Here is a 14,655-nt window from a genome sequence, read left to right on the forward strand (position 1 = left end):
TAATGCCCAGAATATGCAGGCTAGGTGGGTTAGCCATGGGCTAAAGGGTGGGTCTGGGTGGGATGTTCTTCAGGGAGTTGGTGTGAACTCATTAGGTTGAATGGCCTGCTTCCACATTGTAGGGATTCTTTGATATTATCTGCCCTTCCACGGGGTACGTGATTCATACCTAAAGTCAAAAATAGTGGGTTTAAACAGGGAAAGAGCAGAGGAGTGGAGTAACCAGATTCCTCTTTCAAAAAGCTAATGTAACTGCAATGGGTCAAATGGTCTCCCTCTATTCTGACTGCTGTATCATTCTGATCTGAATGAGTTGGAGTTTACCAGCTGCCCTGGTGTTTGATGAACTAGGAATATGGGGAGACAAGATGAAAAAAACATAGTGGTAGATATTAGCCATGATCATATTGATTGATGCAGTAGGCTTGATGGTCCGAAAGGCCAATTCCTGCCCTTATTTCCAATGATCCCAATTCAGGGGACTGTCCCATATCCATGAAGCATGTCCTGTTTTAGTCATAGTTTTACAGGATACAAGAGGCCCTTCGACCCATTGTGTCCATGCCCGTTGTCAAGCACTGATTTTGTCTCATCCCATTTTCCAGCATTTGATGCTACCTGCTATGGGGTTTCAAATGGTCGTCACAACTGTTGACCCTGGATTTATAATGGTTGAATTTTTCGACAATGGGATTAGGGCTTCACTGGCCATCCCTCGTTACCCTGGTGAAGGTGGTATTGAGTTGAGAAGGATGGCGCTGGAAAAGCACAGCAGGTCAGGCAGCATCTGAGGAGCAGGACAGTCGATGTTTCGGGCATCAGCCCTTCATCAGGAATGTTGTGGAGGAGAAGGGGGCTGAGAGATAAATAGGACGGTGGAGGTTGGGCTGGGGCTGGAGGGGAAGTAGCTGGGAAAGCGATAGGTAGATGCAGGTGGGAGGTGATGGTGATAGGTCAGTGGGGAAGATGGAGTGGATGGGTGGGAAGAAAGATGGACATGTGGGACAGGTCAAGATGGTGGTGTCAAGTTGGAGGGTTGCATCTTGGATGAGGTGGCGGGAGGGGAGATAAAGAAACTGGTGAAGTCGACATTGATGCTGTGTGTTTGGAGGGACCTAAGGCGGAAGATGAGGCGTTCTTCCTTCGAGCGTGAGATGGGTTAGATTTACCAATCACCTTCCCAAATACCTTCCCCCCAGCCCCACCCTCACCATTCTATTTATCTCTCAGCCTCTTTCCCCCCCCCCCCCCACCACATTCCCGATGAAGGGGTAATGCCCAAAGCGTCGATTCTCCTGCTTCTCAGATGCTGCCTAACCTGCTGTGTTTTTCCAGCGCCACACCTTTCGACTCTGATCTCCAGCATCTGCAGTCCTCACTTTCTCTCAGTGGTGTTGAGTTGCCTTCTTGAATCGTGCAGTCCTTCTGTGTAGATTCACAGTGTGCGCACCTCTCTCTATCGGTGCTGTAGTGTGGAAAGCAACTGCTACAGTCAGGGCAGCAAAATACCTCACCGTCCCACCTCTGCCCTCCCCACACCCCCCAACACACACGCACACACACGCTCGCACACACACACACACGCGCGCGCACACACACACACGCACGCACACACACACGTGCATACACACACACATCACACACATACACACACAAACATCACGCACACACACAAACATCACACACGCGCACATACACACAAACATGCACACACACTCATCACACACACGTGCATACACAAACATCACACACGCGCATACACACATGCACACACACACAAACATCACACGCATACACACACAAATATACACACACACTCATCACACACACGCGCATACACACGCAAACATCACACACAAATATACACACACTCATCACACACACGGGCATACACACACACAAACATCACACACACACGCGCATACACACACAAATACACACACATCACACACACACACACGTGCATACACACACACAAATATACACACACAAACATCACACACACACACACACTGAATACCCTGCCTACCCCCAAATTGTGGATACCTGATCACATCCTACCACTCCACTCCTTTGATCAGGTCAACACCTCGCCCCCTTCACTGAAAATGACACCATCCCGACCTCCCACAGTCAGAGGCATCACTCCCTCATACCACTCCCCTCCACCTCCCACCCCACCCCCACACCCCGGCAGTCTGCACAGAAAATGCCCCCTCCGTCCTTTTTGTGGTGCCCACAGGGAAAAGAAATCCTTTATGGTTTTCCCTCAAGGGCTGACACAGGTCCCTAATCCATCAACGTCTGCCCTCAGTATCCGAAGGAGACGTGAGAAACGTTCAATTGGCAGACGGGCCGAGGGAATGAGAAAAGGAGGAACAAATTGTGAAGAGGAAACAATAATGAAAAGAAGCAGAAACTGCAGTCACTGATCGAGCTGCATATCAATGAGCTTTGGAGATGGATTGAGTTTGCCGTCAAACAAACATCTCGGGTCCTTTTAGAAATAAGAAAAATGAAGAGGCATATTTAAATTCAAATGAAACATCAGGTTGTTAATGGATTTTTCAAGCACTATCTTTGTGTAATGATATTTTTCTGATAGTATCAGTCTCCTGAATGTACAAAAGCCCAGACATTAATCCCTAGAGTTGAACCAAGAGTTTGAAAAGAAGCAGAAGCTGATCTGTGATTTTTTTTTTCTCTCTCTTGTAATAAGCTGTTGGGCAAATGAAAGGTTGATACATGAGTGTTCGTAATGCTTCAGTGATAAAGGAATCAAACGATATTTAATGACAGGCAAGCTGAGGGGATTTACCAGCAAGTTCATAAAACACCGAGAAAGGCAAAGAAAGTAAACTGACCTCAACCCAAAGAAACTTGTTCCCCCAACACCCGACTGCTCCTGTTAAGGCATGCAGTATTCGGGGAATGCGACTCTGTCAGAGGTGCTGCCTTTAGACAGAGGCATTTAGCAAAGGCCCCAACAGCTTGCTTGTTACATGTAAACACTCCCTTGACATTGTTTAGACAACATTCATAATGTTCCTGTCCAATATTTATCCCTCAATGAATATCACAAAGACAGATTATCTGGTTGTTGCAGCATTGCCATTTGTGTGAACATTGGCTGCTGAATTTCCTGCGTTGCTACAGGTGACGAGACCGCCATTGGTTGGAAGGTGGTTTGAGATGTGTGGTGGTCATGCAAAGCGCTATATAAATGCAAATCTTTTCTCTTCCCGAACACATTATGGTGCCAGTTGGAATGATGGTAAAGCAGAAATAGTTTGCACTTCTGTGTGAGTCTGGAGCAATTAAAGTGGGGTAACTATACAGACTGGGAATAAGTGTTCTGGATCAGTGGTGCTGGAAGAGCACAGCAATTCAGGCAGCATCCGAGGACAGGCAAAATCGACGTTTCGGGCAAAAGCCCTTCATCAGGAATAAGTGTTGCCTACTGGGCCAATTGACTCTGCTGCTCCACTCAGCATGATCACATCTCATCTCAATGCCATATTCCCCTTTCTCTCCTTACCCATGATGCTCTTAAGGTCGAAATATTTATCACACTCCTTGTAAAATATACATAAGTATGTTATGCAAAAACATTAAGAAAAGTGTTGAATATTTTCTTGACATGGTACAGTTTCGGCCATCGCACTACAGGAAGGATGTGGAGGCTTTGGAGATGGCGCAAAAGAGGTTTACCAGGATGTTTCCTGATTGAAGTATATAAGCTGGAGAGAGAGGTTGGACAAACTTGAATCATTTTCACTACAGATTTGGAAGTTGAGGAGGCGACCTGATAGAAGTGTATAATATTACGAGAGGCATGGACAGGGTGGATAGTTGGATGCTCTTCCCAGGGCAGAAATGTCAAAAGATATGGGGTATGGGTTTAAGGTGAGGGTGAAAATTTAAAGGAGACGTGCAAGGAAATATTTTTTTCCTACAGGGCGTGGTAGGTGCCTGGAACTTGCTGCCAGAGAAGGTGGTAGGAACAGATACAAGATCAATGTTTAAGAGGCATTTAGACAGACATCTGAATAGAGGGATGTGAATTGAGTGCAGGCAAATGGAATTAGTTTTGAATGGCAACATGGTTGGTGCAGATATGATGGGCCAAAGGGCCTGTTCCTGTCCTGTACTATTCTATGTATGTATGTTATGAACACTGTGGAAGGAATGTGTGCGATGTAAAAACAAGTTCCTGAAACTCATTGTGTGTCTTGTTTACGCTGGTGCTCTGTTCAAGCACGAGGTGAAGGTGTTTGTAAATGACAAAGCACTTGGGGTGGGGGTGTGTTGGTGCGGAGATTGGGAATGTGTGTGTCTGTCTGTATGACTGTGTGCGTGTGTATGTATGTGTGTGGGCACGCGTATGTATGTGTGTTGCACGCATGTGTATGTGTGTCTGTGAATGTGTGTGTATCTGAGCGTGTGTGTCTGAGAGTGTGTGTGTGTGTCTGAGAGTGTGTATGTGTGTGAGTCTGAGTGTGTGTGTGTGCGTGTGTCTGAGTGTGCGTGTGTCTGAGTGTGTGTGTGTGTGTGTCTGAGTGTGTGCGTGTCTGAGTGTGCGTGTGTCTAAGTGTGTGTGTGTCTGTGCGTGTGTGTCTGTGTGTGTATGTCTGAGTGTCTGTGTGTGTGTCTGTGTGTGTGCGCGCGTGTCTGAGTGTGTGCATGTGAGTGTGTGTCTGTGTGTGTGTGCGTGTCTGAGTGTGTGTGTGTGTGTGTGCGCGCGTGTCGGAGTGTGTGTGTGTGTGTCTGTGTGTGTGCGCATGTCTGAGTGTGTGTGCGTCTGAGTGTGTGTGCGTGAGTGTGTGTGCGCGTGTCTGTGTGTGTGTGCGCGTGTCTGTGTGTGTGTGAGTATGTGTCTGTGTGTCTGTGTGTGTGTGTGTCTTTGTGTGTGTCTCTGTGTGTGTGTGTCTGAGTGTGTGTGTGTCTGTGTATCTGTGTGTGTGTGAGTGTGTCTGTGTGTGAGTATGTGTGTATCTGTCTGTGTGTGTATGTGTGTGTGTGTGAGTGTGTGTGTGCGTGTTCAGGCTTCTGTACCTTCTCCCTGATGGTGGAGGTTGTAGAAAAACATTGCCAGGGTGGGATGGATCTTTGAGAACGCTGGCGGCCCTTCCTTGACAGCGGGTCTGGTAGATTGATTCTCGAGATGGGAGGTTGGCCTTTGTGATTGTCTGGGCCGAGTTCACCACTCTCTGTGATTTTGAATGGTACAGTTGCCATACCAGGTAGTGGTACCAGGGAATGCTCTTGATGGCGCACCTATACAAATTGGGAAGGGTATTCGTCGTCGTAACATTAGGACATCTGCTCAATAAGACAAGTATTGCAATCAGTTTTTCACCATTTTTTGTTGTATATTCCTGGAGGGTAGGTCAGTTTTGTCCACAGGAAGTGGCTTTCTAGTGAGCAGAGGGTGCAACAGTCAGCCAATCCCGACCTTCCACTGGCTTCACCAAGGCCTTGCCAGTCAATTACTAAAGTTAAAACATTCAATAATGTTCATCAACAGTTCTTAAAAGAAAACTCTCTCATTTTAAGAACATGATGAGAATAGTTGGAGCTTGCTGCTATGTGGAAACATTGAGGCAGATAGCATTAATGCACGGAACTAGTGGCTTGATGTATGAGTGAGGTAGGTGGCAACAACAAATATGTGGATGCGGTGTTGGAAGAGGTAATTATAGAGAAGAGGTTTGAGTAAGACCTCACATGAGTATTCGAGCCGACTAACTTGTTCCTGTGCATACCAGCCTTTGCACTTGGGCCTGAAACTACTTGTTCATGTGGAGGGTAAGAATCAATGCAGACAATATTTCTGATCCCAGGGATTAATTTTGTGTTTCTTTTTTGGCTCTCGGATCTTCAAATCTCCCCATGAGTCTTGTTAACTGAATGTCAGGAGGGTGTCAGAGGGGCAATATAGAATATGCATTCCTCCAAAATGCTCTGGGATGTTTGGCCTCGTTAATAGTGCTGTATAGATGCACATTATTATTTTGCCTCAATCTTCTGCTGTCCTTGCCCTTACAGAACAAGGTCTTCATTCACCGGGGAAAGGAATACGAACGGAGGGAGGATTTTGAACATATGCTGCTAACGCAGTTTCCAAATGCAGAATTGATGAAAACAACATCGCCCCCTGGGGATGAGATCAAGAACTCTCCTGGACAATGTATCCTTTTACCTGAGACACTCAGAGGGGTCAAAGTGCATAGAGAGCAGGGAACGTGGGCGGGATACGATTAATTGTCTGGGGTAAAATGAGAACGAATCGTGGGAAATGTTCAAAGCAATTGTTCAAAATTTTATAACAGGGCACACAAAAAATAAAACTCAAGGTGGTAAGACAGAGCTTGATTTTATTAAAGGGGAACTCGCGTTTAATCAATTTGTTGGAGTTCATTAAGAAGTAACAGGCTGTGAATAAGGAGAGTTTAGATTAGAGTGGTGATGAAAAAGCACAGTAGGTCAGGCAGCACATGAGGTGCAGGAAAATCAACGTTTCCGGCAAAAGCCCTTCATCTATTCCTGATGAAGGGCTTTTGCCCGAAACTTTGATTTTCCTGCTCTTCGGATGCTGCCTGACCTGCTGTGCTTTTCCAGCACCACTCTAATGTAAACTCTGGTTTCCAGCATCTGCAGTCCTCGCTTTTGCCTTGTGAATAAGGAGACGCAGTGGATGTACTGTCCTTAGGTTTCCAAAGGGTATTTAATAAAATGTCACATTAAAAATTAATGTGGAAAATAAAGCCTCTTGGTGTAGTGGGCATGATAGGAAGATTAGTGAGCTGACAGACAGCAGCCATAAATGGGCCTCTTTGTTTTTAGTTGGATAGATGTAACGAATAGTGTGCAAAAGGATCTGTGCTGGGACCGCTCAACATTTTACAATTCATATAAATGACTTTGATGAAAGGACCAAAGGTGTGTTTGCTCATGACTCAAAGATATGGAGGAAAGGTAAATTGTGGAGAGGAAATAAGGAAACTACAAAGGATTAAAGATAGGTTGAGTGTTTGGGCAAAGATCTGGGAAATGGAGTAAAATGTGAGAAAAATTGTCGACTTTAGCAGGAAAATCTAAAAAGCCAACATGTTGTTGAGATAGTGCGAGAGTGCTGGACTCAGAAACCAAGGTTCTCAGTCCTGAGTTGCAAAACGTTAATATACAGGTGCAATAGGTAATTAGGATAGCCGATAGTTACCGCTTATTATGAGGGAAATTGAACACAAGAGTTGGGCGGTGATGTTTCAGTTACACAGTGAGACCATATCTGGAGAACTGTCTACAGTATTTACTATTTACGCAATAATTTAACTGTGGGCGGCACGGTGGCACAGTGGTTAGCACTGCTGCCTCACAGCGCCAGAGACCCGGGTTCAATTCCCGCCTCAGGCGACTGCCTGTGTGGAGTTTGCACGTTCTCCCCGTGTCTGCGTGGGTTTCACCTGTGCAGGGTCAGGTGAATTGGCCATACTGAATTGCCTGTAGTATTAGGTAAGGGGTAAATGTAGTGGTATGGGTGGGTTTTGCTTCGGCGGGTCGGTGTGGACTTGTTGGGCCGAAGGGCCTGTTCCCACACTGTAATGTAATCTAATCTAATGTACGGGAAGCAGTTCAGGGATTGTTTTCTAGATTAATACACTAGGGAGAACTCCCGAGCTCTGCTATAATTTATAGGAATATAAGAACAGCAGCAGGCCATTCTGTCCCTCGAGTCTGTTCTCGCATACCCTCTGAGAGGCCAGATGAAGCTTCAAGTCAAAACCTTTCCAAACATACAGTCCCGCTGATAGTGCTGCACTCCTTCAGACATGTGCTGGAGGGTTTGTTCGGATCTTACCTGAACCTTCTGACTTTGCGGAAAAAGTGTTACTGGAGTGGCTAAGGCCTCAGATACTTGATACAGCAGAGTTATAGCAGCTGCTGAAAGCCCCGTTCGCGACCACCATGCTTTTCGGGATCCTCCACCTTTCGAACTGATTCTTTCTCCTTTCCCTCGGTGCAGCTACAATGGTGCTGCCCCCTTGTGTTCACTTCCTTCACTGCAAACCATGCCAACAGTTGTTCAGTGCTTCACTGTGCAGCCAATCCTGGGTGAACAGCCACAGTTTCACAACAAGAATGTCCCGGAGCAGATCGTAGGGTAAGTTCTCCACTGCAGCTGACAACTTATGCCAAATGGAAGTGGTAGGCGAGGTCAGTTAATACTGCCGTACAGTCAGCATGGTTGGATCACTGGGACAAGACACTTCCTGTCATGTCTATGCCCCCATTTTCCCATGAAACCATGTGGTCATGGGGGCGGTCAAGAAAAGGATGGAAAGCTGGAGCCTAAAGTTTAGTCAGGTCATTTCACCTTTGTCTAAAGTCAAGGGTGCAATTGGCTGGCCTAGGCTCATTGGTGAAACAGGCCTTTTGGCCCAACTTGTCCATGCCGCTCAGTTTTCACAATTAACCTACTCCCATTTTGGGAGTTTGGTCCATATGCCTCCATGATATGGAGTGTAATTGTGTAGTAGTGTAGCTGTCCAAATGATTCCGAAATGACAAAAATGTATTTGCTTCCACCATTTCCTCCGGCAGCCTGTTTCAGAGACTTACCGCCCTCTGTGTGAAACAATCGCTCTTGGGGACTCTTTTGTCTCTCTCCCCCTCACCTTAAACCTGTGCCCTCTAGTTTTAGACTCTTCTAACATGGGGATAAACTGTTGGCTATCTCCCTTATCTACACCTCTTATGATTTTTTTTAGACCTCTGTAAAGTCACCCGTCAGCCTCCTATTCTCCACGGAAAATAGTCCCTGTCTATCCAACCTCTCCTTATAACTCAAACCTTCCAGTTCAGGTAGCATACCAGTAAATCTTTTCTGTCAGAATCTTAAAGTGCATCTCTTGCTTTCATCTCACAAGTTTTTTTTTGTCCCTTACACCCCTCAGCTTCTTCAAAGCTAATAATGTTTTGAAGTTCAGCTACTCTAGACCAATCAGAAGGGGGCCGAAGGACCCTGACAATGAATTTGCTGTAAGTACCTCTTTATCTATTACCTCGGAATCATAATTTGGTGTAGTCCATTCAAGCCACTGATTATTTGCACTGTGTTTAATTTGGGAGAATCGTTCTTAGATTTTTCTGCCTATGCAGCGTCCATCCATCTTTGTCAATTAAAGGTAAGGTTGGCATTTATGCAGCTTGTTTCTCTGATTATGCTTTAAAGCCAGTGTAGTCTTTTCACTGCTGTAATACACAACAACCCATTTGAGCACAGCAAGATCCCATGAACAGCAATGTCATTATGACTAGACATTTAGCTTCAATGACTTAGTTTGAGGGATAAATGTTGGTGCTGGGCACCGTGGAGAACTTCTTCACTCTCCTTCAGAATGACCGATGTTTTGATGTTGATTTGAGAGGGTAGACAGGTCTTGAATTTAATTATCTCGGTACCCTCAGTACTTCAGGGAAGCAGCTGTCTGAATTCTGAGGTCAAACCACTGGAGTGCACATGAACATCGTATTTCCCCGGCCAATGTAGCCCAACCTCTTACCCATGTAGCAATCATCAAGAAAGCTACTGATTTCTCGGCTGTTTGATACCTGACTCTTCATCAGAAGAAAGGAGATTGGAGCTCCTGCTTTTCATTAAGTCTTTATAAGGATTATTTCATCGCCAATTGGTGAAGCTCAAATTGAATACCTCATTTCCTCTATTTCAACTGCATTTCTTTTGTGCAATTCTCGTCTCCCTCCTATCAGAAGGATATTGTGAAACTTGAAAGGGTTCAGAAAAGATTTACAAGGATGTTGCCAGGGTTGGAGAATTTGAGCTATAGGGAGAGGCTGAACAGGCTGGGGCTGTTTTCCCTGGAGCGTCGGAGGCTCCTTATAAACCTTATAAAGGTTTATAAAATCTTGAGGGGCTTGGATAGGGTAAATAAACAAGGTCTTTTCCCTGGGGTGGGGGAGTCCAGAACTAGAGGGCACAGATTTAGAGTGAGAGGGGAAAGATTTAAAAGGAACCTAAGGGGCAACGTTTTCACACAGAGGGTGATGCATGTGTGGAAAGAGCTGCCAGAGGAAGTGGTGGAGATGTATATAATTACAACGTTTAAAAGGCATCTGGATGGGTATGTGAATAGGAAAGGTTAAAGAAAAATTGGCCAAATGCTGGCAAATTTAAATGTGGACTGCTGCTGTATCTGAGGAATTGCGAATGGTGCTGAACATTGGGCAATCATCGGCGAACATCCCACTTCTGACCTTATGATGAAGCAGCTGAAGATGATTGGGTCTAGGACACTAACCTGAGGAACTCCGCAGAAATGGTCTGGAGCTGAGGTGACTGACCTCCAAGAACCACAACTATCTTCCTCTGTACTAGGAATGCTCACTGATTCCAGTTTTGCTCGGGTCCCTTGATGCCACACTCGGTTGAATGCAACCAAGAGGTGTCACTCTCACCTCACCTCTGGAAGCCAGCTCTGTTGTCCATCTAGCCAAGTAACTCACCTCCCCAGTGCTGTCCACAACCTATAAGACACAAGATAGGAATATGCTGCTACACTCTTTGCCTCCCTGGCTGAGTGCAACTCCACGAACACTAGAAGCTGCTGATGGTCCATAGCACCTCATGGATGCCTAGCCTTGAGTTGCCAAATCTGGTTAAATGATTGGCATCCTATTCATCACCCTCAACATTCATTATCTTTGCTACTGACGAGAAGCACTGCAATAACTCATCAAGGCTCCTCTAACAGCACCAACCAAACCCATGGCTTCTCCCACCTACCAACACCATCATCTACAAGTTCCCCTCCAAGCCACTCACAATCCTCACATTGGTATTCTTACAGCGACGCTGGGTCAAATCTCTGAAACCCCCATGCTGGCAGCACTGTTCCGTACAACACGGGGACTGCAGTAGTTCAAAGAGGCAGCTCACCACCACCCTTAGAGGAATGAGCAATATTAGCCAGGCTCTCATTCCATCAACAAAGGACTTAAAAAAAAATGTCAGAAAAGCAAGCTTGACGTAGCAAATCAAACATAATCTTGAAGGGCGGAACAGTCTGAGGGGCTGAAGCGCCTAAAACTCTAACCATTCCAAGCACTCTTACGCTTTCATGATTGCTCTGGCTGTTTGAGGCTGATTGCATCTTAAATGGCACGCTCCACATCTATTCTGTTTGTTTTCCAATGCTGCAACAACAGAGCTCATTAAGAGGACAGAGCCCACGCTGCTGTTTCGCTGATCAAACACTTTGATTCTATCGTATTCGGCAGCTTTTCACTGAACACCGTCACACCAGGGATGCTCTCTGAAACACTTTCCCCTCATGAAAATGTGCTTCTGTTAATGATTTTCACTCACTCCGCGCTGCTTACAGATCCCCAGGAATATCATGTTGGCACCTGCCGAAGAGCCATTAATTAATCCTTGTGAGCAAGGCCCTCGGTGTTAACCCTTTCACTGCGGCCTAGGGTCACCCATTCAGCCTGCTGCCCCCCGTCAGCTTCTGTCCTGCACTACCTGTCCTGCTCGAAGGTGACATTGTTGGGGGGGCAAAAGACAGAGGTGTGAAAAATCGCAATAAGTAAATGTTAATAATCCGTGGTGTGAAGTGAAAGTATTTAAATATGTTAGCCTTTACGCCCACAATTTTCGCAGCTGACAGTCTTACAAGAGGCTGGGAAAGAATCATGAAATAGCTATAACAGTCTTGAGAGCTAGAGGGTAACACCAGTTTTCAGAGTGTTCGAATTGAATTATTAAGTATTCATAATGAAATGAGAACGTTGACACCTGTAAGCATCGAATGTGCGGTCCAGTTGTGGGAGAACACCTTCCCCTTCACCAAACTTAATTCTAGCCAATAGGAATGTTCTGGATGTTCATAAAGCATAGAATAGAATCCCTACAGTGTGGGAACAGGCCCTTCGGCCCAACAAGTGCCCTTCCAAAGAGTAACCCACCCACACCCATTCTCCTACCCTATTATCCTATATTTACACCTGACTAATGCATCTAACCCACACGTCCCTCAACACTATGGGTAATTTAGCACGGCCAATTCACCTAATCTGCACATCTTTGGATTGTGGGAAGAAACCAGAGCACTTGGAGGAAACCCAAGCAGAGACAGGGAGATTGTGCAAACTCCACACAGACAGTCGCCCGAGGCTGGAATCGAATCCACTATGAGGAAGCAGTGCTAACCACCAAACCATCGTACCGCCCAACCTTTGGGATGGTTCCTAAGGTGTTCTATCACCATTGGTTTCCACAGGCAACCCCTACTCAGCAACCAACCCATCAAAGACCCTCAGATATCAGTAGGCCTTCACTCCCTCCAACTGCTCAAACAACATTAACATCAGCTTTAGGTGCTGGTGTTGGATTGGGGTGGACAAAGTCAGAAGTCGCATGACACCAGGTTATAGCCCAACAGGTTTATTTGAAATTGCAAGCTTTCGGAGTGCTGCTCCTTCATCAGGTGAAGTCATTACATCAGGTGAACATTAACATCAGGACAGAGGTAAGGAGAGCTTCATATCTGACTGAATCAATGGACAATTCATCCTGAATGGGCCTCCCACTCCTGCATAGATGTGTTCAAAGGGAGTTTCCTCTTATCTCTAAGGGAGATTGGAATAATGATCAACATCCTGGAATTAAAATTGACTAGAATTTCAACTGGACCCATTGCATACACACAATGGCTACAAGAGCAGGTCAGAAGCTAGAAATACTGCAGTGAGTAACTTACCTCCTGACTCCCCAAAGCCTATCCACCACCTACAAGGCACAAGCCAGGAGTGTGATGGAATCATTCACTCAGTCATTAACATATTGCTGTTGTAGGGGCTTGCTGTACACAAATTGACTTCCACTTTCCGCGCATTACAACAAGGACTAAACTTCAGAAAATACTCCATTGGCTCTGACAGCTCTGAGAGGTCCTGGGGTCATGATGAAAGGTACTACATCGTGACAAGTTTGTCTCTGAAGTGAAACACTCCAGAACAGAGGAGTATGAAGTTATAAGTTGCAGAAACAAGAGTGAATCACTGGGTGGAGCACACGTGCTGGAATACTCCCCACTTGCGTGGATGGGAGCAGCTCCAACAACACTCAAGATCCAGGACAAAGCAGCCCACTTGATTGGCACCACATCCACAAGCATCCACTCCCTCCACCACCGACACTCAGCAGCAGCGGTGTGTGCTATCTATAAGATGCACTGAAGAAATTCACCAAACATCCTCAGATAGCATCTTCTAAACCCTCAACCATCTCGAAGTAAGGTGAAGTCACCGTTGTCTTATCAGAGAGAGGGAGATGACTGGTGATGTTTCAACGTGAGGGTCACCACACCCTGGGTAGGGGGAGAGGCTGAGGAGGTGACCTCACCCAGCCAACTGAGCTAACCAAGAAGTACAAAAGCCGCATGGGAAGCACCACCCTTTGCAAGCTCCCCTCCAAGCCACTCGCCATCTTGACTTGGAAATATGTCACCGTTCCTTTATTGTCACTGGGTCAAAATCCTGGGATTCTCACCCTGACAGCATTGTGGGTCAACCCAAAGCAGATGGAATGCAGCAGTTCAAGAAGGCAGCTCACGACCACCTTCTCAAGGGGGCGACTAGGGGCAGGCAATAAATGCTGGCCCAGCCAGTGACACCCACATCCCACAGAGTGAATAAAGAAAAACATATACATGTCTAACTTCAGATAAAATCCAGAGGAGCTTTGCCTGGTTGCAGATCCAAATTCACCTGGACAGTCTCGGACTCCTCCCTCCCCTTCCTAGACCTTTCTGTTTCTATCTCAGGCGACCGAATCAACACGGACATCTACTACAAACCAACCGACTCCCACAGCTACCTGGACTACACCTCCTCCCATCCTGCCCCCTGTAAAAACGCCATCCCATTCTCCCAATTCCTTCGTCTCCGCCGCATCTGCTCCCAGGAGGACCAGTTCAAAATACGTACAACACAGATGGCCTCCTTCTTCAAGGACCGCAATTTCCCCCCCCCGACGTGGTCGACGGTGCCCTCCACCGCATCTCCTCCACTTCCCGCTCCTCCGCCCTTGAGCCCCGCCCCTCCAACCGCCACCAGGACAGAACCCCACTGGTCCTCACCTACCACCCCACCAATCTCCATGTACAGCGCATCATCCGCCGTCACTTCCGCCACCTCCAAACAGACCCCAGCACCAAGGATATATTTCCCTCCCCTCCCCTATCAGCTTTCCGTAGAGACCACTCCCTCCGCGACTCCCTTGTCAGATCCACACCCCCCACCGACCCAACCTCCACTCCAGGCACCTTCCCTTGCAACCGCAGGAGGTGCAACACTTGCGCCCACACCTCCCCCCTCACTTCTCTCCAAGGCCCCAAAGGAAACTTCCATATCCGCCACAGATTCACCTGCACCTCCACCCACATCATCTACTGCATCCGCTGCAGCCGGTGTGGCCTCCTCTATATTGGGGAAACAGGCCGCCTACTTGCGGAGCGATTCAGAGAGCACCTCTGGGCCACCCGGACGAACCAACCCAACCAACCTGTAGCACAGCATTTCAACTCCCCCTCCCACTCCACCGAGGATATGCAGGTCATTGGACTCATC

General features: G+C 46.8%; 1 protein-coding gene across 2 annotated transcripts in view; it reads left to right on the top strand.

Annotated features, from left to right (window-relative positions):
• LOC122553785 (dedicator of cytokinesis protein 2-like) overlaps positions 1-14,655 on the top strand; it is a 1,246,386-nt gene that overhangs the window by 1,193,238 nt on the left and 38,493 nt on the right. For both annotated transcript variants that reach the window (XM_087991733.1, XM_043698147.2), the window contains exons 41-43: positions 6,049-6,190; positions 8,083-8,164; positions 8,958-9,042. In XM_087991733.1, coding sequence (XP_087847859.1) covers positions 6,049-6,190; positions 8,083-8,164; positions 8,958-9,042 — 309 coding nt within the window. The remainder of the gene's footprint in view (positions 1-6,048; positions 6,191-8,082; positions 8,165-8,957; positions 9,043-14,655) is intronic.

The sequence above is a fragment of the Chiloscyllium plagiosum genome, unplaced genomic scaffold (assembly GCF_037043375.1).
Source record: "Chiloscyllium plagiosum isolate Xiang-an unplaced genomic scaffold, Cpla_swu_hap1 HiC_scaffold_1, whole genome shotgun sequence".
Taxonomy (NCBI): domain Eukaryota; kingdom Metazoa; phylum Chordata; class Chondrichthyes; order Orectolobiformes; family Hemiscylliidae; genus Chiloscyllium; species Chiloscyllium plagiosum.